The sequence below is a fragment of the Ochotona curzoniae genome, unplaced genomic scaffold (assembly GCF_017591425.1).
Source record: "Ochotona curzoniae isolate NIBS_2020 unplaced genomic scaffold, NIBS_Ocur_1.0 scaffold_1852, whole genome shotgun sequence".
Taxonomy (NCBI): domain Eukaryota; kingdom Metazoa; phylum Chordata; class Mammalia; order Lagomorpha; family Ochotonidae; genus Ochotona; species Ochotona curzoniae.
Window position 1 is genome coordinate 15,258,018 of NW_024467087.1, and position 23,764 is coordinate 15,281,781.

At 46.1% G+C, this 23,764-nt stretch overlaps 1 protein-coding gene across 1 annotated transcript; it reads right to left on the reverse strand.

The window, feature by feature from the left end:
* Positions 1-1,033: 1,033 nt before the first annotated feature.
* Positions 1,034-13,235, reverse strand: RAB33A (RAB33A, member RAS oncogene family). Its single transcript, XM_040999836.1, has 2 exons — positions 12,613-13,235; positions 1,034-1,618 (listed from the first exon to the last, which is right to left on the reverse strand). Exons 1-2 carry the CDS (start codon positions 12,868-12,870, stop codon positions 1,163-1,165), a joined length of 714 nt encoding a protein of 237 aa, XP_040855770.1. The 5' UTR covers positions 12,871-13,235; the 3' UTR covers positions 1,034-1,162.
* Positions 13,236-23,764: the final 10,529 nt, after the last annotated feature.

Genomic DNA, 23,764 nt, shown 5'->3' on the forward strand with positions numbered 1-23,764 from the left:
TGGTGAAACATAGGGAGCAGGTTCTAACTACTCTGGAAGCAACTCATTGATCAACAGACACTTCCTTTTTTTTTTTTTTATTTTGTGAGATAGAGAGTGAGAAGCCTATCTTGACATCCAAGATGCACATCATGGACCCTCATCAATAGGTTCCTTTCTAGGCTTCTCTATCCCGCCACCGGCACTGACTCTCTAGAAAATCAAAATTTAGCCTTTGTCCCATTCTTCTTGCATGTTTCTTATCCCTGGTGAGGCTTTGTGACAGAGTGAATTATTTGAATTATTCAAGAAGGACATCAGGGGGCAGCATTGTAGTTGTAATGGGTTAAGCTGCCACCTGCACTGCCAACATCCTATATGCACACGGGATTCAATCCCACCTAGTCTACTTCCCATCCAGCTCCTTGTTAACATATGTAGAAGTGCTTTGGGCTCCTTCACCCAGGTGTGAAACCAAGGGGGGAGCTCCTGGTCCTGGTTTCAATTCCAAAGGCTCAACTCCAGCCTTTGTGGCCATTTGGGGAGTGAACCAGGGGAGTGGAAGATTTTCTCTCTCCTCCTCCTTTCCTCCCTCCCTCTCTAACTCTTCCTTTCAAATACATTTTTAAATTTTTTTAAAGTGGGCCCAGTGTGATTGCTCATTGGCTAAATCTTCAGCTTGCAATCACCAGCAGCCCAAATGTGTGCTGGTTCATGTTCCAGCTGCTCTGCTTCCCATCCAGCTCCCCGCTTGTGGCCTGGGACACTGCACTCACATGGGAGACCCAGAAGAAGCTCCAGGCTTCGTATTGGCCTAACAGCCATTGCACCTGCTTAGGGAGTGAACCAACAGATGGAAAAGCTTTCTGTCTCTCCATAAAACTGATCTGCCTTTCCAATTAAAAAAAAATTCTTTAAAAAAGTGACTCAAATAAGGATAAATCAGGTTGAACAGACACCCAGTGGGGTGTGCGACAGTGGGGCAAGTGACCTCTCCCATTCATCACAGTTGGAAAGCTCTTCTCAGAGGAAAATAAAACATAAAGCCAGATGATAATCTATACAAATTTTATTTTGATATCAATTTGTATGGAAACAAGCAGGTATCAGCATAATGCAGGCACGGAAAAAAGGGAAAGAAAAAACTCCAGGGGTAATTATCTTATATTTACACCATTTGGTTTCAACAAGGACAGGGAGTTTTACTGTTAGCTTCCCGTGGGAACTCCAGTTTCTGCACCTTACCCTGCTGCCTGTCAGTATCACGATACAGCAGAGATTTCTGGGCCTTCAACCGGCAAGCCAGGCACATGAAAATCGACTCCACGTTCTGACTCTCTTTGGGGTCCTTGGCTGAGGTCTCAAACAAGAGCATGTTGTGGGCATCAGCAAATTTCAGGGCTAAATTGGAGGGCACCTGGATCTGTTCCCTCAAGTCACACTTGTTGCCCACAAGCACTTTTGGGACTAGTGGGGGCACTGCATGCCCATTGCATTCTTGGATCCACATTTTAAGATTGGTGAAGGAGGTCATCTTGGTGACATCATAGACAAAGACCACTGCATGCACATTGCGGTAGTAATGCTCCACCATGCTTTTGCGGAAGCGCTCTTGGCCTGCTGTGTCCCACACCTGAACCTGGAAGATACAAAAACCCACCCGGAGTCAGCAACGAGAGAAGAAACCAGGATCCACGGTGGTATAGAAAATAAGGTTACAAGTCCTCACCCAGGAAGTAGTTCACAGCTAGATTAGTGGGATGGATTTATTATTATAGAGACAAGTTTCTGAGTTGGTTATGTTTTTTCAGGGTTGTTAGTCAAGGGGTAGACATTCAGGCCAATATGACCTTTATCCTGTTTCACAATGCTTGGGTTTGAGTCCCAGTTCCACTCTTAATTCCAGCTCTAGCCATCTCTCTCTCTCTCACTCGCTCGCTCGCTCTCACTCTCCCTCTCACTCTCTCCCTCACTCAGGTTCTCACTGTCTCTATGAATAAGATGGTTAGTTAAAAACCTAACATACAGGGACCGGCACAATGGCTCCTTCGGCTAATCCTCCCCACTGCTAATGCCAAGATCCCATATGGGTGCCCATTCAGGTCCTAGCTGCCTACTTCTGATTCAGCTCTCTACTTTAGGCCTGGGAAAGCAGTGGAGGATGGCCCAAGTCCTTTGGCACCCATGTGACAGATCCAGAAAAAGCTCCTGATTCCTGGCTTCAGATCAGCTCAGCTCTGGCCATTGTACCCCTTCAGGGTTTGAATAAAAGTTCAGTTTGTCTCATCTCTCCCTCTCTTGGCAAATTTGACTTTCAAATAAACACTTTTTTTAGATTTTATTTATTTTTTTCTGAGAGGCAGATTTACCAAGAAGACACACACACAGAGAGAAAGAAAGAGACACAGAGAGAAGAACAGAGGGAGAAGGAGGGAGAGAGAAACAGAGAGAGAGACAGAAAGTGTGTGTCCACCTACTGACTCATTCCCCAAATGGCCGCAATGGCCAGAGTTGAGCCAATCCAAATCCAAAGTCAAGAGTCAGCGGCCAGGAGCCTCTTCTGAGTCTCTCATGTTGGTACAGAGTCCCAAGGATCTGACCCTCCTCCGTTGCTATCTCGGGCTATAAGTAGGAAGCTGGATCAGAAGTGGAGCAGCCAGGACACAAACCAGTCCCTGAATGCTGGTGCTGCAGGTGGAAGATTAGCCTTTTGAATCGCTGTTCCAGCCCCACCTCTGGGAATATATCTAAAGGAAGTGGAGTTTGTTTATGAAAAGGGGATCTGTAATCCTATATTTACAGCAGCACAATCTGCAATAGCAAAGACATGGAAGCAACCCAGATGCCCATCCAAAGAGGAGTGGATAAAGAAACTGTGGTACATCTACTCCATGGAATACTACTCAGAAATTCTAGCATGAAATTCTAGCATTTGCAACCAAATGGTCCCTCCCAGCTAGAGACCATTATGCTCAGTGAAATGAGTGGCTGTGGTTGACATTTGGCAAGTGAACCAGTGGATGGAAAATCTCTCTCTCTCTCTCTCTCCCTTCTCTACCCCATCCTGCTCTCTATATAAATATGCCTTTCAATAAAAAATAAAAAGGAAAAAAATGAAACCTCTGCCTGACACCTACCTATATCTGATACGTGTTCTGGTTTGAGTCCTTACCTTCTCCACTTCCCAACCAGCTCCTTGCTTATGCATATGCGAAAACAATGGAAGAAAGCCCAAGTGCTTGACCCCTTGAACACTCATAGGAGACCTGGATAAAGTTCGCAGGTCCTGCCTGTGATCTGGTCCAACTGGACCTCTGTGGCCATTTGGGGAATGAACCAGCAGATGGATAATTTGTTTATCTAGCTGACTCCTTCTGCCACTTCCTTTCAAATAAATCTTTTCAAACAAAACAAGGATACAGAATATTTGCATACTATGGGTACAATGATTTTAAACTCTTCAACTTAGACATACATAGGAAATCAAAACTGATAGTTTCCACTGATTCACTCTCCCTATGCCAGCACTGGCCAGGACTGAGCCAAGACTGAAGCCAAGAGCTGAGAACTCAACCCAGGCCTCCCACAGGGAATGGCATGATTCTAATTACTTGAGCCATAACCTACTGCCTCCCAGGGCCTACACTAGCGGAAAGCTGGAGTCATGGGTTGGTGTTGGTTATCAGGAGGCTGACATCCTAACCATACTAACCACTCAACCTAACTCTTGACTCCCATAAAAGGTTATTTATGGACAGTTGGATTGTGGATGATATTTATATTGTTTTCTGTATTTTCCAGACTTTGCCTTGTAAGCATGCGTTGCTTCATTTCCATTCATTTCTAAAGAAAGTCAGTGTTTTAAAATCTCACATTTTATCTCAGTGTATTTTTCAACTCATTTCTTCAATATGGAAAAGGTAATTTAGCTCACTGGAATTTTTTTTCTCCCTGCATCTCTCAACTTTTGGGGAAAAGGCCAAATTGTAAAGGACAAAATCTGCTATCAGTAACATAGGCAAAGACACAACTCCCAGGGGATGCTCCGGAGTCAACAAATATTCGAGTCCAATCTATTTCCAGTATCTTAGATAAGGAAAATTCCTGTGCAGAAAGATGGTCCCGAGGCCCTATACAACTCTCAGTTATCAAAGAGATTTTGATTCTGACCACTAATTGATCACTATGGCTCTGCAAACACAGGCCAATCTTAAGTTGGAGCTAGTGGTCAGTGAGGATAATCTAGGAAATATAATTGGATCTCTTTGCTGAGGGCCTCAGAATCACCCTTCTGAGCATCACTTTTCATTGTCCCAGGTCCTCCTTCATTTCTTCTCCTCCACAGTGAGCTGCCAACTCCCTTTGGCATGGCCTTCAGGTTTAACCCTTCTTCTCTTTCCATCCCTCATCCAGGTCCCTTGGACATTTCCTCCTGTCTTCAGCTCCTGGACTATATACAATGGAGCCTTATACAATCCTGCTGTCTCTCCTGCAGTGCTTTACTGCATTTGGAATAGCCTTCCTAAATCCCTGCTGATTCCATTGCATCATCCTGTTCTAGAAATCACCAGAACCCTGTAGTGTGTGTGTGTGTGTGGGGGGGTACCACAAGGAAGATTTTACATCTGCCATAATGTTACTCCTCTTGACTCGGCTTCTAAATAAACAGTGAAGCCTCGCTTGTTCCTTGTGTCCTGCTAGTCTGCCCTCCTCACTACAGAATTGGTTGCTCCTCATTGCCTTATCCAAATCTCACTCATTCTTTAGGGCTAGGCTCCTTCTTATATCCACCTTCTTCCTCTAACCTTCTCCAGCCTCTCTTCCCTTCTCTTGGAAACTTCTATTGTGTTTTAGCCTACATCACACCATTGGGTGCTCTCTACCTTCAGCACTGATCCTGGCATGTCCCCAGCTCAACTGATCACTTGTCATCGAGGTTGCCATCACCATCATCACCATCATCTCCGCCATTATCATTGTCATCAAAACAGTAGTGACCTGAGCCACTGAGACTGCAAGCAGTCTGTTGTCCTAGCCCACTGCTAAGGCAATTTCAAGCGAGAACACCTGACTGTTCCAATGAGCCACCCAAGTCCTTGAAGACAGACATGCTTCTGCTAAGCACAGCTAGAAAACATGTCCCTTTCTTCCACCTCTCAGACACTCAGAATGGGCAGGAAGTGAGAGCAGCAGGCCAGGAGAAGAAAGGGGGAGGGTTGATAGGGAGGGAGCAGGCCTAGCGTAAGAATAGCATTGCCACTGGGCTCCTATCCGGCTGCCCCCTTCCATGTGCCCTTAACTCCTGTCTCTTGCCTCTGAGAAAGGCCAACTCCCTATCAGTCCTCAGGCATGCAGCAGATGCTCTAACACCATGAGCTCAGGACTCTAAAAATATCTACCACTAGCAGGAACACGGGTGGGAGTGTGGGAGGGGATGGAGACTGGGGATGGCTGCCTATTTGGTTCTTCATGGGCTACGTCACGGTGTCACCACCCTCCCTCCTCTCTACCACCTAACACCACACAAGCTGTCAGAAGTGCAGTGAGGGCCCTGTCTGCTGGAGACCTTCTCTGCCTTCCCAAGCCTGACCCAGGTGCATGCCTTGAAGCTTTTCTCCTGGGCACTCAGAATTTCAACTGGAGGCACTGCTCCTACCCCAGGCCTCTATAAGCCCCTGCTGGACTTGCTGGTACCCTCGCTGGTGGTGAGAGGTGAGCTGGAAAGCCTGCATTCAGAAGCTAAAGGAGCAACACCAGGCTTGCGGCACCATACAAAAGCATCTGGTGTGTTTTGGCTGCCTGGGATCCCATCGTCAGCAGCCCCACACAAGCCCCTGGCCCGTGCCCAGCACAGAAAGCATCTCTTCCCCCACCTGGCAGACAATTCTCCTCTGACCCATCCTCCATTCCCTGTCCCTCCCTTGGGCATGTGCACCATGCACAGGCCTGACGATGCCCCCTTCCCCTTAAGCCACATGCATAGTCCCCAGAGCGTCTCAGATCTCAGAGCACTGGGGCCAAGGAAGAAGGAGGCCTGCCATGTCAGGATGCAGAGGTTGGGTTGGTTAGATGTCCTCGTGCCAGTTACTAATCTGTCTTTCATCCAGAAGAGGGAAATGACAATAGTAATAGCAGGGATGCTAAGAGAGTTAGCATTCCCTGGAAGCCCACATCACCATGGTTTCCATGGAGGCCTGCTTTCCAGAAGCCCTCCAACATCAAAAGCCTTGGATGCTCAAGGCCCCTACAGGACATGGCACAGAATTCGTACATAACTTCTACCCATCCTCTGTATTCTAATTTTTAAAAGATTTATTTGTTTTTATTTTTAAAGCAGTTACAGGGCTCAGCGTGATAGCATAGTGGTTAAGGTCCTCACCTTGCACATGCCAGGAGCCCATATGGTCGCCGCATCTAATCCCGGCGGCCCTCCTTCCCATCCAGCACCCTGCTTGTGGCCTGGGAAAGCAGTCAAGGATGGCCCAAAGCCTTGGGACCCTGCACCCGCATGGGAGACCCCGAAGAGCTCCTGGCTCCTGGCTTCGGATCGGCTCAGCTTCAGCCGTTGCCGTCACTTGGGGAGTGAATCATTGGACGGAAGATCTTCCTCTCTGTCTCTCCTCCTCTCTGTATATCTTCCTTTCCAACAAAAATAAACAAATCTTTAAAATATAAAAAAAAGAAAAGCAGTTACAGAGAGAAGGAGAGACAGAAAGACACGGAGTGATCTTTTGTCTGCTGATTCACTCTCCAGTGGCCACAGTGAGCAGAACTGAACTGATCCGAAGATAGGAATCAGGAGCTTTTTTTGGTTCTCCCATGTGAGTGCAGGGACCCAAGGCTTTGGGCCATCCTTCACTACTTTCCCAGGGCCACAAGCAGGGAGCTGGATGGGAAGTGGAGCAGCTAGAACAGGAACCAGCACCCATATGGAATGTCAGTACTACAGGCAAGGGATTAACCTGCTCCACCACTGTGCTGGCTCCTCCTTACATTTTCAAGCATTCCTAGATGCCCTAGAATCTTCATGCCAAGTAAATAGTCAATGCACTGTAATATTTATGGAATAAATTATACACAAAGAAAAAACCTGTATGTGCAGCTCACTGGTAATTTTCCTTTAACAATTTCATTTCTTGGTTGATTGAGTCTGTGGAATGTGGAAGTCCAACTATTTACTATCTTACTTCCTCCCTGACCCCAAAGTTACTCCATTAAATCTGAATGCCTGGGCCAGCACCGTAGAGTACCAGGCTAAACCTCCACCTGTGACACTGGCATCCCATTTGGATGCTAGTTCAAGTCCTGATGTTTCATGTCCCATTAATGGCTCCCTGTTGACCTGGGAGAGCAGTAGAGGAAGGCCTAAAGCCTGGGGACTCTGCACCCATGTGGAAGACCCAGAAGAAGCTCCTGGCTCCTGACTTCAGCCTGGCTCAGACCTGGCCATTGTAACCATCTGGGGAGTGGACCAACAAATGGAAGAACCTCTGTCTCTCTCTCTCTCTGTAACTCTGCCTTTCCAATAAAAATGACTGAATCTTATTTTAACACAATCCGAATGGTTACTAGTTGAGCAGGCACCGTTGGAAAGGTAGCATTCCAGCACCTCTGTTTGGTGGCTGAGCAGTTAACTGAGTCCTCTAAGTTCCCTCAACCAAGCCACACCTTCCTCACTTCTGTAATGGGAGTATGCTGCTCCCCTGGGTGCAAGGAGGAGCCAAAGAAGCAGCAGCTGGGGGAAGAGCTGCCTTTGGCACCACATGAAGTGTTCTGAGCACGTCAGTTGCTGCCCTCGTCTCAGAAAGCCTGGCAGCCCTCTCCAGCAGCCTCGATTCCTGCACCCTTGGGTCTTCAGGTAGGAAAGCATGGCCTTTGGCAGCCAAGCAGGGGCATTGCAGTGGGGAAGGAGAAAGGGGAAAGCGGGGGGTGGGGGACGTAGGGGGTAGCCCCAAACTGAAGGGGTGCTGGAGGATGGTTGAGGAGCCACATTGTGAGGAACTGCAAGAGAGAAATGCAGCCTTAAAAACAAACAAACAACAACAGCAACAACAAAACATTTTGCTTGAGGCAATTCCCTTCTCCCACTGCCCTCCCTCCCCCCACTGCACCTAATCTCAGCTGCTGTGGGTATTTCTTTTCCCTAGGGAACATAGCTGGCCTCTCTCCACAGACAAGCAGTCTTTGTGCTTTGGTTGGAGACTGATAGGGGAGAGTATAAGTGCCCAAAGTAGAGACATGCACACCAACCTCTGGAAAATGCCCAAGGGGGAGGGAGGACACAAAAAAGTTTTGAAGCAGTCCTTTTTTTTTTTCTCTTGTAAGGCTCATACGCAAAACTGATGCTGCGAATGGCTAAGGAAGACAAAGACTCCTATACTGAGAGGTAGCAAAGTACAGACCAAGAAGCATTCATGGACGATAGCTAATTTAACCATGAAGCTAACTGGCAGAAGACAGAAACTTGAAAGACCCAAGGAAGAAGGCGTGACGTCATGGCATCTCCTAAGGAACACGAGCTCCACCTCCATCTGCTCTGTGTGCAACCCAGGAAGCCGTTTGCCTGGCAATCAGCAGATAAGAGATCCATGGTTTTGGGTGGCACCTGCCCAGAGCACCAGCTACCCTGTAGTTTTGTCAGATCCTGAAGGCTGGGGTAAAGGACTCCCCAACACCACCTCGTCCCCAAGGAACCAAACCAGGAAGGAAGGCTGCTTCCCCAAGAATCAACAAGCCGCCCCTCTACCACCTGCCTCCCATATACACACAGTCCTGTGAACATCTCCCAATGCCTTTAGACTGACACAGGATCTATACGGTGTAGCTACATTGTACATGGTGGGCAGCCAGGGAAGCTCCACCCTTCTTTTGGGCACTGGAAGATGTTGCCACCCCTCCCAGGTTGTCAGCTGTCCTATGTGCTGTCCCTCTATGCTCCTGTCACAGGTGACCTTGTGGGTTGGGTGGCCTACGGGTCAACCCAGAGCGGGGGTTTTATATGCTCTTCTGAGCCAAGCTGCATAATGTGTGGAAAGAGAAGACAGAAGACTTGGGCTCAGGCCTGGCTACTTCCCTTTCCTGCACTTTAGTTTTCCTGGTTTAGAAAATGTCTAAAATGTATGGTCTTTGAGCAGTCTCTGATTCTCAGTTTGTGGTGCAAAAATTGAATACTTGGGTGCAACTACAAGAGACACCTTGAAGGCTATAACCCCATGTCCTTGGCTTGAAAGAAGCAACTAGAACGGCCACCTGGCATTATACCTGCCCCCTGTGCACACTCCACCAACATAGGGAGCTACATATTGTCCAAGGAGCAAAGTGCATGGTAAGGAGCTCTGAGTATGGGTGAAAACCCTTGTCCTAAACTGCAGAGGAAGGTTGGTGAGATGGTGTAGTACTTGGGTTCAAGAGTCAAAGAACAAAGCTCAGGGAGCCAGGATGATGGCATAGTAGATTAATTCTCCACCTTCAGCTCTGGCATCCCATAAGGGAGCCGATTCAAGTCCCAGCTGTTCCATTTTCTATCCAGCTCCATGCTAATGGTCTGGGAAAGGAGCCAGTGATAGCCCAAGGCCTTGGGAGACCTGGAAGAAGCTCTTGGCTGCCAGCATTGGATCTGCCCAGCTCCAGCCGTTGTGGCCATTTGGGAAGTAAACCAGCAGATGGAAGATCTCTCTCTCTCTCTCTCTCCTTCCCTCCCTTCCTCCCTCTTTCCCTCTCTCTCTCTCTCTCCCTCTCTCCCTCTCTCTCTGTAACTCTGTCAAGTAAAATCAATAACTCTTTCAAAAGAGAAAGCACAACAATCATATTCCTAGTGCCATGGAATTATTTCATCTCTTTCAATCTCACTCTCATCTATAAAATGAAAATCATAATAATAGCACAGCTATTCCATAGCTGTTATGAATGTAGATCAAAGAAAGCACATACAAAGTGTCTAGCTGGGACCGTTTATTCCATAAAGTTGTTCTCAATATTATTGCTAGTTACTGGAGTCTGCTTGATCAAGTTAGCCTTAACAGGAAACGTTGAATGATAAATGCTATGATTGGTGGGAGCAGGTGATGTGGTGCTTAGAGAGGTCTAATGGGGCTTCAGTCTCATCAAATGGGGCCCTGATCCTTAGCAGTGTCACTGCACCCTAGCAACCATTCCCCAGCTGGCCATAGAGGTGGACAGTGTCTGCTGCCCTGGGCCAGCCCAGGCAAAGCCCCAGCCTACTCAGGCCCAGAGGAGAAGAGCTGGCTGATATCTCTACCAATTCTGCCATGGCAGGAGCAGCTACTTTATAACCCAACTGCGGTCTAGGGCTACCAAGGCCAGAGTCAGTGCACTTCCCCCCACCTACCTCCCCCACCCCAGCCTCCTCCAAAGAGGAAAGCCCTTGGCAGTCACCCCCTCAGCAAGGTCTTGGCAACCGGCTGTTTGAAACCCATAGGCGAGCCAGAGTCTGGGCTGAAAGCTCCTGTCTACATCACCTTCTGGCTGCCCACGCACGCTGGCTGTACCTGCTCTAGGCCCCTAGAAGCTTTTGTCCTGTGCTGCCAGCAGCTTTCCAAGAAGCAGGGTCACCAGTTCCCTGCCTCAACTCCAGCCCACGTTCCTCTTTGCTGGCCTCTTCTGTGAGCTCTGTCACAAGGCCATAGCCTCATAAAAATATCATCTTCCCCCAAAATGCCCCTAGGAAGCACTTTATCTGTATGTAGTGCTGTGCTGACCTGAGCTTCCAGCGAGTCACATAGTCACAGGCTGTGCCCTGTGGGGAAAAAGACCTGAGTCCTTGGCATATCCAGTTTGGCTGGATAGAATGGTGTTAGAAGGAACACCCCCAACATACAATGAGGCCATCATGGCTGATGACTTTCCTACACCTCTCAGCCCTCACTTTCTGGCCCCCTCTTTTCCCCTCCCCTCATTTTTCCTCCTCTCTTCTCCCTAGACACCAAAACATGTTTGGGTTTTTTTTTTTTTTTTTTTTTTGGCCTCCATCTAAATTTCAGATGGGCTTATAAATCAGAGAACTCTTTGCTTGCTGTAGACAGTTGTGTCGAAACAAATGAGAACATTAAATATGAAGATTTTGAGGATCTAAGTGCCCAAGCATAAACGTATTTGTATTTAAAAAAAAAAAAAGATATGCTGCAGAAATTCCAGATTACGGCCTTATGTCAAAGAAGCTTTATGTCAAAGAAGCTAGACACACTAGAGGAAGTTCCAACCAAGGCAACATCAGCCCTGGAGCTGGAGGGAAGGGAGACAAGCTACCATCTTTGACTGTAAAAGGCAATGCAGCTATTCCCGTAAAGTCTACAATCTCCAATTGATGATGGTTTATCTTTCAGGGTCTCCATTATCACTTGGAAGCTATCAGTCTTCAGCCATTTTAAATGCATTCATTTTTTTTTTTTTCAAAGTCCTGCAGCCTTGCACAGTTTGGGATGGTTCATCAGTCTGCCCAGTTACAGTTCAACCCTTTGCTCTACATCACTCAGACAAGAGGGTCTTGGGCTCACTTTGGCTGTTCTGCCAGCAAAAGGGAAGTCTACCTACACCCTGACCCCCTTCTAGGATCCAAACACATCCTCACTCAGGAAAGAGCCAATGGGGCATCTAGAGGTGCTGATCTCCAGTGTCCCTGGTGCCTTTTTAGGGGCTTCCCTCAACAATGTTCTGCCCCCCTTTTCCCTGCCACATGAACTTGTCCTTGCCTTGTCCTCTCTCCTGCCATCCCCCTGCAAATACAGATCTTCCTGCTCTAGTACACGGCTACCTTTTTGGAAGTAAAGGCAAGCACAGCTGCTCAGACAAGAATACTGGGTCTTAGCCCATTTGATAAGGTAATGGGGAAGGGGGAGAGGGACAGAAAGGACCCTTGATAAGTTGTCTGAATTTTCCACAAAGGCTTCCTGAAGACAAAACCAACAGAATGAGGGTAGTGGGCAGTCCATTCATTACACACTGCAGACAAGCAACAAGGAAATCATGGGAGGGGAATTGTTCCAAAAAATCACATTTTACCTATTACGGAGGGCCAGCAGATGACCCTATTTCAATTCCTTTAAAAGGGCTCCTGGCTGTGTGCCAGAATCACCCCCACACCAGGTCAGCCCTGATAAACTATAAACTGCTATTGAAAATAAAGCAGCTTTCATTCTCTGCATTTCCATCCATTCTTCCTAATGTTTCGGGTTTACCCAAAGTGGAATTCTTTTTAAGTCTATTGGCACTCAAGAGGTGGAAGAGACCTCAAGATGTTAAAGTGCTTTGGGGTCCATCCCATAGGATGGAGAGCTATCACCATGCCTCCCTGTGCCTCTAACTGCAGTGGCTCCAGCTCAGGGTCAATGATACCATCATCATGTCCCTTCATCTGGCAGGAGCTGTCAAGCAGAGAAGGGTGAGAAGGCAATCCTTCCCTGTTCACCCTTAAATAATAATAATAGATGAGGCAAAGCAGAGCCACTGTTAAGGGAAAGAGGATGGAGAGGGCTGAGGGAGAGGGCTGGGGAAGAGGGCTGGGGTCTCGGGCTCAGCAAGTGGTGGCACAGCCAAACGCTGGACAGTGGCGCCCTGTGGGAGGCGGCAGGCCCCCTCCCAGGCCCCTCCCTTCCCGGACCTGACTCCCGGCATCACCTTGATCTTCTCGCCCTCAATTTCCACCGTCTTCTCCCTGAAGTCCACACCGATGGTGGCTTCAGTCTTGTCCGGGAAGGTACCCCCGCAGAAGCGGAAGGTCAGGCAGGTCTTGCCCACGTTGGAGTCTCCAATCACGATGATTTTGAAGATGCGAATCTGCACGTACTGGTCCAGCGATGAGTCAAGCTCCAGGGAGGCAAGGCCAGTGGCAGATGCAGGCTGCAGGCTCCCATGGCCCAGGATGGGCTGCGCCATCTCCCCCGGACCTGACCGGGGTCCCAACCCCCCTCAAGGGCTCCACACAAAGAAAATGGTGAGCTACGTTCGTGTGCTCGAGGAGAGCGAGCGTTGTGTGTGCGGGTGTGTGTGTGCGCGCGCGCGTGCTTGTCTGTAAGTGTGTGTCCGCCCGTGTGTGCGTGCGCCGGCAACGTGTGCGCGCGCACGTGAAGAGGGTACTTCTCACCAGGTCGCCCCCCCCCTCCTCCAGCGCACCCTCCTTGCAGCTCCGAGCCCCCCACAAAAAAAAGGAGAGGAAGGAAATGAAGGAGGGTGGGTGAGCCGAGAGCCTTTGCCGCCAGTGTATGCCCTTGGACAGGACGCTGGGATCGATGGGCGCTCCCCAAGGCTTTGCTTAGACCCACCCCCGACTGGATCCCCAGGGAGATATGGGAGGGAGGACGCCTAAGGAGAAAAGGGAGGGGTTGGGGAGGGCAGCACACACTACCCCAAGAGAGACTTCCTTTCTCCTAGTGTTTATAGGTTTCAGGCTGCACATCCCCCATTTGCACCAAGCACACGGGGTCGAGGGGCAGGGCAGCACAGCTGGGGCGAAGAGCCAGCCGCTGCACCCTAAGGCAAGACTGGGGCACTTGAGCCTTGGAGTTGCACGTCTCGGTGCGGTGGTGTCGGGGTGGAGACACCTCCTTCACCTCGGGAGCTGAAGGCAGCTGAGCAGAGCCTCTGCGCTCCCCGCCTAGTCTGGGGATAAAGGGATGCTCTGTCTTAATGGGTGAGCAGGTGCACTCGCGGGTCCCAAGGGAGCCGGGGAGGGCGCTACCAAGACGTGCAATGGGTTGTGGGGAGCCCCGCGCAGCTGAGAGGACGGAGCCAGGGGGCGAAGGGAGTGCATATGTAAGGGGTGTCACTGTTTCTGTCACAGTCTTCCCAGATGTAGGGGAGGGTGCGCGTACCAGGCGCCAACCTCCCCTCATCACACCACGAGCACCCATCCTCTGAATGTTCAGGAGAGCGACTCTCATTGGCTGTCGCGGTCGGTTGTGTGTGGCTGGCCAATGGGGAAAGCCCGCCGTGGGAGAGGGTCAAAGAGGGAGTAGGGGAAGGGGGGAAGCTAGCAGTGGCAGATTCAGCAAGAGGGGACTTTGTTTCTGGGGCTGACCATTACAGGCCCAAGGCGAGGGGCGGGGGTCTGGGGACACGGCATAAAACCCAAAGTGCTTTGTAGTCCCCAGCCTTCTGCACAGTTATACGGCTTTCCAGAATAACAGGGTTTCAAAGGGTGTTGGCAATTCCTAGGTGGGTTCACGCCCCTCCCTCGCCCCCCACCCCGCCCTCCGCGGCTGAATGTAGAACAAAGTGGCTGGTCTAATTTGCCAGAAGCCTAGATTATGCTTGAAAGATGATAAATGAACACAACATTATTAAAGGGCAGCATCTCTCCACAACGATTTCAATGTTCGGATTTTGCTTGAGATCAACTTTACTGAGATACAACTTACATGCAATAAAGTGCACCCATTTTTTGGTCGTTTTTAACATTTTATCCCTTCCCTCCAACATATCTCATAGGCAATAGTGACATGTGCTAATGGCATAGCGCCCACATGACTTTTTGCTACTGCTGTCAGTCAAGGGATCACGTAGCACCGAGAGCTTACATATTGTTTGTGTGTGAAGCAGGCCAGCAAGAAGAGACAAATGCAACTAAATCCATTGCCACTAAGAGAAAATTGATTCAGGGTATTAGTGTTATATCTATAAGCAAACTGGAATGAGACCACTCAACCAAGTCCAAGGTTGTCAAAACAAGGTGTCTAGCTAATAAGCTTATTAGATGAGTTAGCAGATATATTTACAGCTAACTGTATGCCCTGTATGTGGGTCACCTATTTCTAAAACCTGAGATTATACTGCTCAACACCAAAACCATCCACAAAAGGCTGTAATTTTAGGGCTAATCCAAGGTCATCATTATGAATATCAATGATCACAGTACCATGTAGGAACCATCACTGGACAACACTTTGGTTTTTTATTCTAATGTCTAGATAATAGTTTGCTAGATCATTCTCCTCTGTGTTTCTTTAAATTTTAAACTTACATGGTTTGAGAGGCAGAGACAGACAGAGATCTTCCATTCAGAGAGGGCTGGGGACTACAAATAGCCACAAAGCAGGGCTAGGGAAGGCTAAGCAGGAGCCAGGAACTCAGTTCAGATCTCCCACATGGGGAGCAGAGGCTCAAGTCAGGATGCACCTGAGCAGGCAGCTGGCATCAGAAGCAGAGAACAGCATTATGTATGGGAGTTAGGTATCCCAAACAGTTTCCCTACATAACCACTGAGCCAAAGCACAACTCTTCTCTGTATTGAAGGCCAATGTCTCAAATTCCTTTGTTTTTATTTTTAAAATAGTTTAATCGAAAAAGAGAGAGATTTCATCCACTGGTTCACTCTCCAACCGTTCCCAACAGCCAGGGCTGGGACAGGCCCAAACCAGGAGCCCAGGACTCCATCTAGGTCTCCTACATAGCCATTAGGAATCCAAGTACTTGGGCCATATAAAAGTAGGGCATCGTATTGGAAGTGACAACCTGATAATGAGAAGCCTGCATCTCAAGCACTGATTATATATATATATATATATATAATTTTACATTTAACATACAATTCTATGCATATAGCAAAATCTATTACTATTAATCATATATTAATATACTCGCAGGTCATATATTAATATCAACTAATACTTAATAGTTTATCAATAATAATGAATTGATAATAAGCAAATAGAAATGATTTATTACTTATTATTTCTATTATTGTTATATATAATTATATTATGTAAAATGACACAATGCATTGCATAATATACATTTTATTATGTATATAATTATATTTTCATGTATTTATGTTAGTATAGTCTAACTTATTTTATTTATACAAAGTGAACAGATTTTACATATTTCACAATACAGATTTAGCAGCACAGTGATACTTTCCACCCACCTTCTCTCCTGCCAGAGTTCCCTACCCACCTATTCCTTACTTCTATTATTTTAGTTAAAAAAATTTTTTTCTAATTGGAAAGGCAGATTTACAGAGAGGAGAAACAGAGAGAGAAAAAGATCTCCCAATCACTGGTTCACTCCCCAAATGACCACAATGGCCAGAACTGAGTCAATCCTAAGCCAGGAGCCAAGAGCTTTCTCTGGGTCTCCCACATGGATAAAGTGGCCCAAGCACTTGAACCATTCTCCTCTGCTTTCCCAGACCATAAGCAAGGAGCAGAATCAGACGTGGAGTATCAAGGACTCAAACCAGAACCCACATGCCACATGGGATGTGTTGCCTGCGATACCAGACACCCCACCTTTTTTTTTTTTTTACAGTATCATACTTTCATGCCATGTCAATCACAGGCTTAATACCCCATTAGGAAAAAAAATTCAACTAACAACTAAGGGGAAAAAAAACCTCTGTTCCTCAAGACTATCAGCAAAGTTTATAAATAACAATCTCATTTTTTTTGTACTCTGTGTACTAAATATCCCAAATCAATAAAAATATGACATTTGTTTTGTGGGGGGACTAGCTTATTTCACTAAGCGTAATGGTTTCCAGTTGCATACATTTTGCTGCAAAAACAGGATTTCATTCTTTTTTATGGTTGAATATCCCTAGTGTCTATACATCACATTTTCTTTATCCAGTCATTTGTTGATGGATGTTTGGGATGATTCCATATCTTACTTATTATGAATTAAGCTGCAATAAACATGGAGGTGCAAATAACTCTCTAATTCTTTTAAAGGATTCATTTACTTTTATTTGACTTTTATTTGAAAGGCACATTTACAGAAAGGCAAGGAAAGACAAAGAGAGGGATATCTTCCACCTTGTGGTTCACTCCCCAAATGATTGCACGAATTGGAGCTGAACCAGTTCAAAGCCAAGAGCCTGGAGATTTTTCTGGGCCTCCCACATGGGTGCAGGGCTCCAAGGACTTGCGTCATCCTGCATTGCTTTCCCAGGCCAAAATAGGGAACTGCAATGGAGGTGGAACAGTCAGAACTCAAACCAGCACCCATGTGAGATGCCATAGCACTGGCCCCCTCAAATTCTGAGGAATAGCTATAAAAGTGGAGGAAAGATAACTATTAAATACATCCTATACAGAAAGCAGAAATGGGTTTTATCACCTTACAACTAGAGTTAATTACTTACTTAGATACATAAAATGTTATATCTACATAATCAGATTCTTTACAAGTATGCTTCTTGCAAAGAAAAAAAAAAAAACAATGTCACTGGGTCCACCTTTATAAGGCAGATACTTTGATTTCTGGAAATGTGGTATCTCAAAATAGTCAACTTGGGACCAGCATTGTAGTGCAGTGGACTAAACTGCTGCCTAGAATAGCGTGACAGTGACAGCCCATATGGGCTCCAACTGTTTCCACTTCCAATCCAGCTTTTTGCTAATGTGCCTGGGAAAGCAGAGGACAACAGCCCTGTGCTTGTGCTTCTGCCACCCACATGGGAGACTCAGAGGAAGTTGCTGGTTCCTAGCCTCAGCCTGGCCCGCCTGGGACCTCTATGGTCATTCAGGGAATGAAATGGTGAGTGGAAGATCAATATCTCTGTCTCTCTCTCCGCACTTCAAATAGTCTTTTTTTTTTTAAGGACAACAGCTCTACTAATATATATATATTATATAATATATAACATGATATATAATATAATATATATATCTATTCTCTTTATGGATTGACACTTTGGGGGCTGTCACTTATATTTTTGGAATTTGTTCTGACTGCATTTTTTTTTAAAAAGGTAAAACAAAAATTTGAATTAAAAAGACAAGACTACCTTACCGCAACCCCTGCAAAACAACAAAAAAATCAAAATAAAACACTAACATGTTGGGCCTGACACAGTAGCATAATTAGTAAATACTCTGCCCGTGGCACAAGCATCCTATATGGCTGCCAGTTTTTGTCCCAGCTGCTCCACTTCAGATACAGCTTTTTGCTAATATGCCCGAGAAAGAAGCAGAGGATGGGCCAATTGCTTGAGACCCTACATGGGTGACCCAGAATAAGTTCATGGTTCCTGATTTCAGAACAGCCCAGTTCAGCCATAGTGGCCATTTGGGGAGTTAACCACTGGATGGAAAATCTGTGTCTCTCCTCTCTGTAATTTTTCAAGTAAAATGTGTAAGTCTTTTCAAACAATCAAACATGCTTTACACTCCTGTATTAATTGTACATCATTAAATGATTGCATTTTGAAAATAGCTATTTCCTTTTTCTTTAAAGATTTATTTTTATTTAAAAGGCAGAGTTACAGAGAGTAGAGACAGAGAGAGATCTTCCACCCATGGGTTCATTCACCAAATGATCACAGTGGCCAGAGCTGAGCCGATCCGAAGCCAGGAGTTAGGAGCTTCTTCTAGGTCTCCAATGTGGGTGCAGGACCCTAAAGACATGGACCATCTTCCACTGCTTTCCCAGGGCATAAACAGGCAGCTGAATCAGAAGTCATGCAATCAGGACATAACCAGTACTCATGTGATGCCGGCACTGCAGGTGGATGCCAATATTGCTACACCACAGCACTGGGCCCCGAATAGAGTAATTTTCATAGGTACCTTTTTACACTTTGATTAAGTTTATATTTAACCAATCCATTTTTTTTTTTCGGAAAATCAACGTCTCCAACATTTTTAAAATGTTAAAAAGTCACTGGTACTCTGACATCATGACTTAAACCTCTGTGTGTGGCATCGACATCCTATATGGGCACTGGTTCAATTCCTGGCTGCTCTGTTTCCAATCCAGCTACCTGTTACTACTCCCGGGAAAGCAGCAGAAGATGGTTAAAGTGCTTGGGCCCCTGTTCAAGCCAGCTAAGCCGGTAGCATGGGTCAGGGAATCAGACACCGACAGGAGACCAGTAGTGGTGGAAGAGGCCTCTCTCAGCCTCCCTTTATTCAGCCATATATACTTATCCCCCAGTCCTCTAGCAGAACAATCGATGCTAATGAGTCTGACAGACCAGGTGCCACTAGCCTCCAAGCCCATTTCCTGCAGGAGCCAAGCTTAACAAATGCTAACCAACTCCTCAGCCCACAACAGATCCCCGTTCTTTGTTTTAAAGCAGACTTGTCTGCGCCTGTCTTAGGTTGTGGACTGTAGGTTACCAGCCTTACCCGTCATTGGGAATCTCCGCAGCATGATGGAGCCCGTCTTAGGTTGGTCAGTGCCCAGTCCATCTTACCCATCACTGGCTGCCATCCAACGCGTTGTCTGCTGTAGCTGCACAAACCATACTTGGGGAGGTCGGTTACCCTGTTCCATGGCTAGGAGTGATTTACCTCGGTAGCAATGAGCAGGCAGCAATTCTTGGGCTTGGGAAAACAAAGCACTACACAGGTGAAACATACATAGAGGCATAATGGGAGACAAGAGGCCCTGACCATAGAAACATCTTAGTTCGGTAGCAATGCACAGACAGCAATTCCCGGGCCTGGAGAAACATTCTGCACTACAGGGGAGTTACACACAAAGAGGCATATGATGGAGTACAGGAGGCCAAACCAAATCTCACAGCATCTGCTGTTCTATGCCAACAAATCAACCCACAGTTACAGCGTAAGCGTGCCCACCCCTCATGTTCATAGTAAAGTCCTGTTGTTCCATAACTCTGGCAGTCTGATCTGCGACCTCAACCACTGTCACAACTGGTGGTGGCAGCTGCTGATGTACTGGCTACGATGGTCGCCGTTATGCCAAAGTCTCTTTTGAGCTTATCAGGCCCACAGAGGCCTCTCCGTCAGTCCCAACAGGCACAGGCAGGATTCAGGGCGGCTGCAGGATAACAGCAGAATCACAGTTGCCATTGTAGCATGCTGTCAGGGTGCACTGGAACTCTGTGTCATTCACTTTAGAGGCCTTTTCTGTATGTAAGAAACATAGGGATAATACAGGCAGACACAAGTTCAAAATTCAAGGAGTTGAGCTACATCCATGTGAGCGAGTCCTCAAGTCCAGAGGAGTGGTGGAACTGATAAATTCCATAGGAATAATTGCATTCCTAAAGAAGGAAAAACGGGGTGCATGCCAGTGCATGTCCATACCCCACAAAGCTGCCACATAGAAAAGGTGGGTATTTTCCCCGTGGTAATAAGAGGGGAATGATAAGAAAAAGCACAGGCAGAAATTGAGCTATAATAAAGGTTGCGCCAGACCCCTAACAAATGGGGTCGCACACCAGATAGTCTGAAGTCTGGTTAAAGGAGAAACTGGCAGGAAATCCATAAACAAAGAAAATTCCTGCTTTCCATGGCACTTTGCCTTGGGACAAAAGGCCACAGAGGTGCCAGACATAGGACATTCCAGGCCTAGGGCAGATGTGTATTACTTCTTCCTGCCCTCCTTTCAATGACAAAGAGATCAGCCTGAGGCCCTCCCACAATGGCCAGAGGTAGTGGCCAATACTTCAGGTGGGGGATTGATATGTTAATAGCATCATGTCCCTTGGAAGAGATGTGCTCTGGTTAATCTAAGACAAGGTGGGGGATTTTATTTTTGAGAAAATGACTTGGGTACCCAGAATACCCTGACTGCCTACTACCCAGTCTAACTCCTTTCTTAATAAGACAAAGAAGATCAAGAGAGGGGTGCTACCCAAATACTAATATACTTATATAAAGGTCCAATATACTTGCTTGTCCCGTCGATCTTCCGATTCAAATGCCATCATCTTGGCTAGTACCCGAGCTTTCACAAGACTCAGCAGCAGGAGCTTGCCGGACAAGTCTTTCAGGAATCCACCTTGGACCATTTTCGTTTTCTGGGAAAACACAAACTGAACCTCGCCCCCATATGAGGACGGGATCTGGGCCTTGCCACTGACCAGTCAAGGGATCCTTCCACATCACATAACCCTTCTGCTTATGAGACAGGCTCCAATGACGATCTGCAGCAGACCGTCCTTCAGCATCCAATGTTAAGAAATTTAAGATAAATAATACAAGGTTCAAATGATCTTGGGGAGTACTATACTCCCCCTTTTTAGTTTTAGTAAGATAATCCTTGATAGTGCGGTTGGCACGTTCTATAATACCTTGTCCTTAAGGATATTAAGCAAGTGGGCCTTAGGTCTGAAATACCAGGTTGTTTACTCTTATAGGGACAGTATAGAGTGAAAACTGTCAAATAATAGCTTTATATCAAAGTAAATGAGTTTGTAGCAAGTTTTAAAATCATTTAGGTACGTTCACGGTCCTATCAGAAAGCTCTGGGAGTGCCTGCAGAATTCAGAGCTCAAGGCAACCTGCATTTACTATTGATATGCAAATTATGTGTCCTGGTTTTGCAGCTAAGGATCCAGATAGCTGATGAGACAGATGTGTAAATTTACCTGCTTTTTAAAATGTTTCCTATAGGAAGTTTTTAAACTTAATTTACAAAAAGCTGGAACATTTTCTGAGTAATAAGGAGACAGTAACACATTATTACCATTTTAAACAACTTATACAGAAGACAAACTTAAGACACACATGTGCGCGCTCACACACACACACACACACACACACACACACTTTGAGACTTAAAAAATTGTTCTCAATTAAACTTAGTGGTAGTAGTGTTCATCAGAAACCAGTAGCTGAAAAGCCACCAAGTAAATAGCTTTGAACCACAACTTGAGAGAAAAGTCATATTGTGAAATTCTTTTATCATAATAAGAATGCGAATTTTAGTCTTTTCAGTAAAATAGCTATGCTAAGAATACATAGTGACTAACCAGATACAACTGCAGAGCTAAATCATTAAAAGTGTGTAAACTAGGATTTAAACTTTCACAACTCCATAGATGTGTACAACATTTTGACATGACAAAATTATACTCCATTAGCAATAATCTTAATCCAATCAGCCTGATTAACTGTCTCCACAAATCCGTTGGCATCCTGAGGCTTTATACGAATACCAAGGGAAACTCTAGAATTGGAAACTTGAATTTTTGGATGCCTTTTTAAGGATGGCTAAAAATATCTAAAAGAAGGTTTTTGTTGTTGTTAGTATAACGCATTATAGATTAGACTCCATATTTGACATGGAATCATCACTCAAACACCTTTAAAACAAATACAAAATCTTTACCAATTAAAGCAGTGAGAAATTTGATAACAGCCAAAAACACAAGACTTATTTTAAACTATAAAAATGCTTTGTATACAATACCACATTAATCTAACTTATACCTTGAAATAATTTAACAATGCATTAGAGTTTACTTCTAAAACAAATTATTTGCGAGAAAATTTACATTTCTGAAAATATCACAAATGATTTGCCTTGCATTACTTGTGTTTCTTAGAATTCTAAAACCCTAAAAGTTGCCATGGGCCATGGATATGCAGATGAAGCTAGCTTGCCAAACATTTATCACAACAAAAGACCTACCAAAGTACAATTTGCAAGCCTACAGGACAAGTTCTGTAAAATCTTTTTTCTTGACTTTACCTTTTTTCCTGATCATATTATAAAAATATTTAACAGGTGGACAACCAGGCAACAGAAAACTTAGAGTCAGGTATTGGAGGTCTGGATGAATCAAAAAACAGACAGCAAAAGCATTCAGCCAAACTTCCAATGGGCGGGGGATCCTCGGAAGACTCACTTCCATCCTCTACCCCTTCCTCATCCTCAGAAGAGGACTCTGAATCTACTTCGCACAATTGCTCTAGACTTTGTCTGTTCTGCGGTTTCTTTTCCTTATTTGCCCTGGTTTGGAATTCCTTCTGTCTACTTATTCTGGTTTGATGTTCCTTCTGTCTACTATTCCTGGCTTGCAGCTCCTTCTTTGTTACCCTGGTTTGGAGTTCCTTCTGTCTACTTACTCTGGTTTGCGGCTCCCTCCCCCTTCTTACAGATAATTTTTGAAGGAAGGGATGCACCACCGCTTGACGGGATGACAAAGCAATATTTACCAAGTGCCAGAGGAAAAAGGTGGCTACAAGGAGAGCAAACCATGGGGATACGTCGCATAGTTTCAACGAACTTCTGCGAGGCCTTAAGCTTACTGTCGGTGCCTTGTGAGTGGAGCAGATCTCGGACTCCCTTAATTACCTGCATTTTAGCGAATTATTGCTCCCTGATAAATTTACTTATGTCCCTGTGAAAATTTTTAAACCTGCCTCTACATTTCCGGGGTCCCTCAGATTGTCCCTCGTGCCCTAGCGCAGGGAGAGGTTCTGGGGATTAAATCAATAATGCCCCTGCAAAATTCTTAAATTCTAAACTTACCTTTGCAGGTCCAGGGGTCCCTCAGATATTCGTGCCCCATGTTAGGCGCCACCTGTACCGGACAGCTTGGCCAGTGGCATGGACACGGCAAGGGTCAGGGAATCGGACACCGACAGGAGACCAGTAGTGGTGGAAGAGGTATCTCTTGGCCTCCCTTTATTCAGCCATACATACCTTTCCCCCAAGCCTCTAGCAGAACAATTGGATGCTAATGAGTCTGACAGACAAGGTGCCACTAGCCTCCAGGCCCATTTCCTGCAGGAGCCAAGCTTAACAAATGCTAACCAACTCCTCAGCCCACAACAGGCCCCTACACCCATGTGGGAGATCTGGAAGCAGCTCCTGGCTTTGGATTAACCAAGTTCTGGTTATTACAGCCGTCTGGAGAGTGAACCAGTGGAGGGTAGATCTCTTTGTCTCTCCTTATCTCTGACTTTGACTTTCATATGAAAACAAATAAATCTTTTTAAACACTAAAGAAATAAGACCCAGTGCAGTGGCCTAGTGGCTGAAGTCCTTACCTTGAATGTGCAGGGATCCCATATGGGCGCAGGTTTCAATCATAGCCACCCTGCTTCCCATCCGGCTCCCTGCTGTG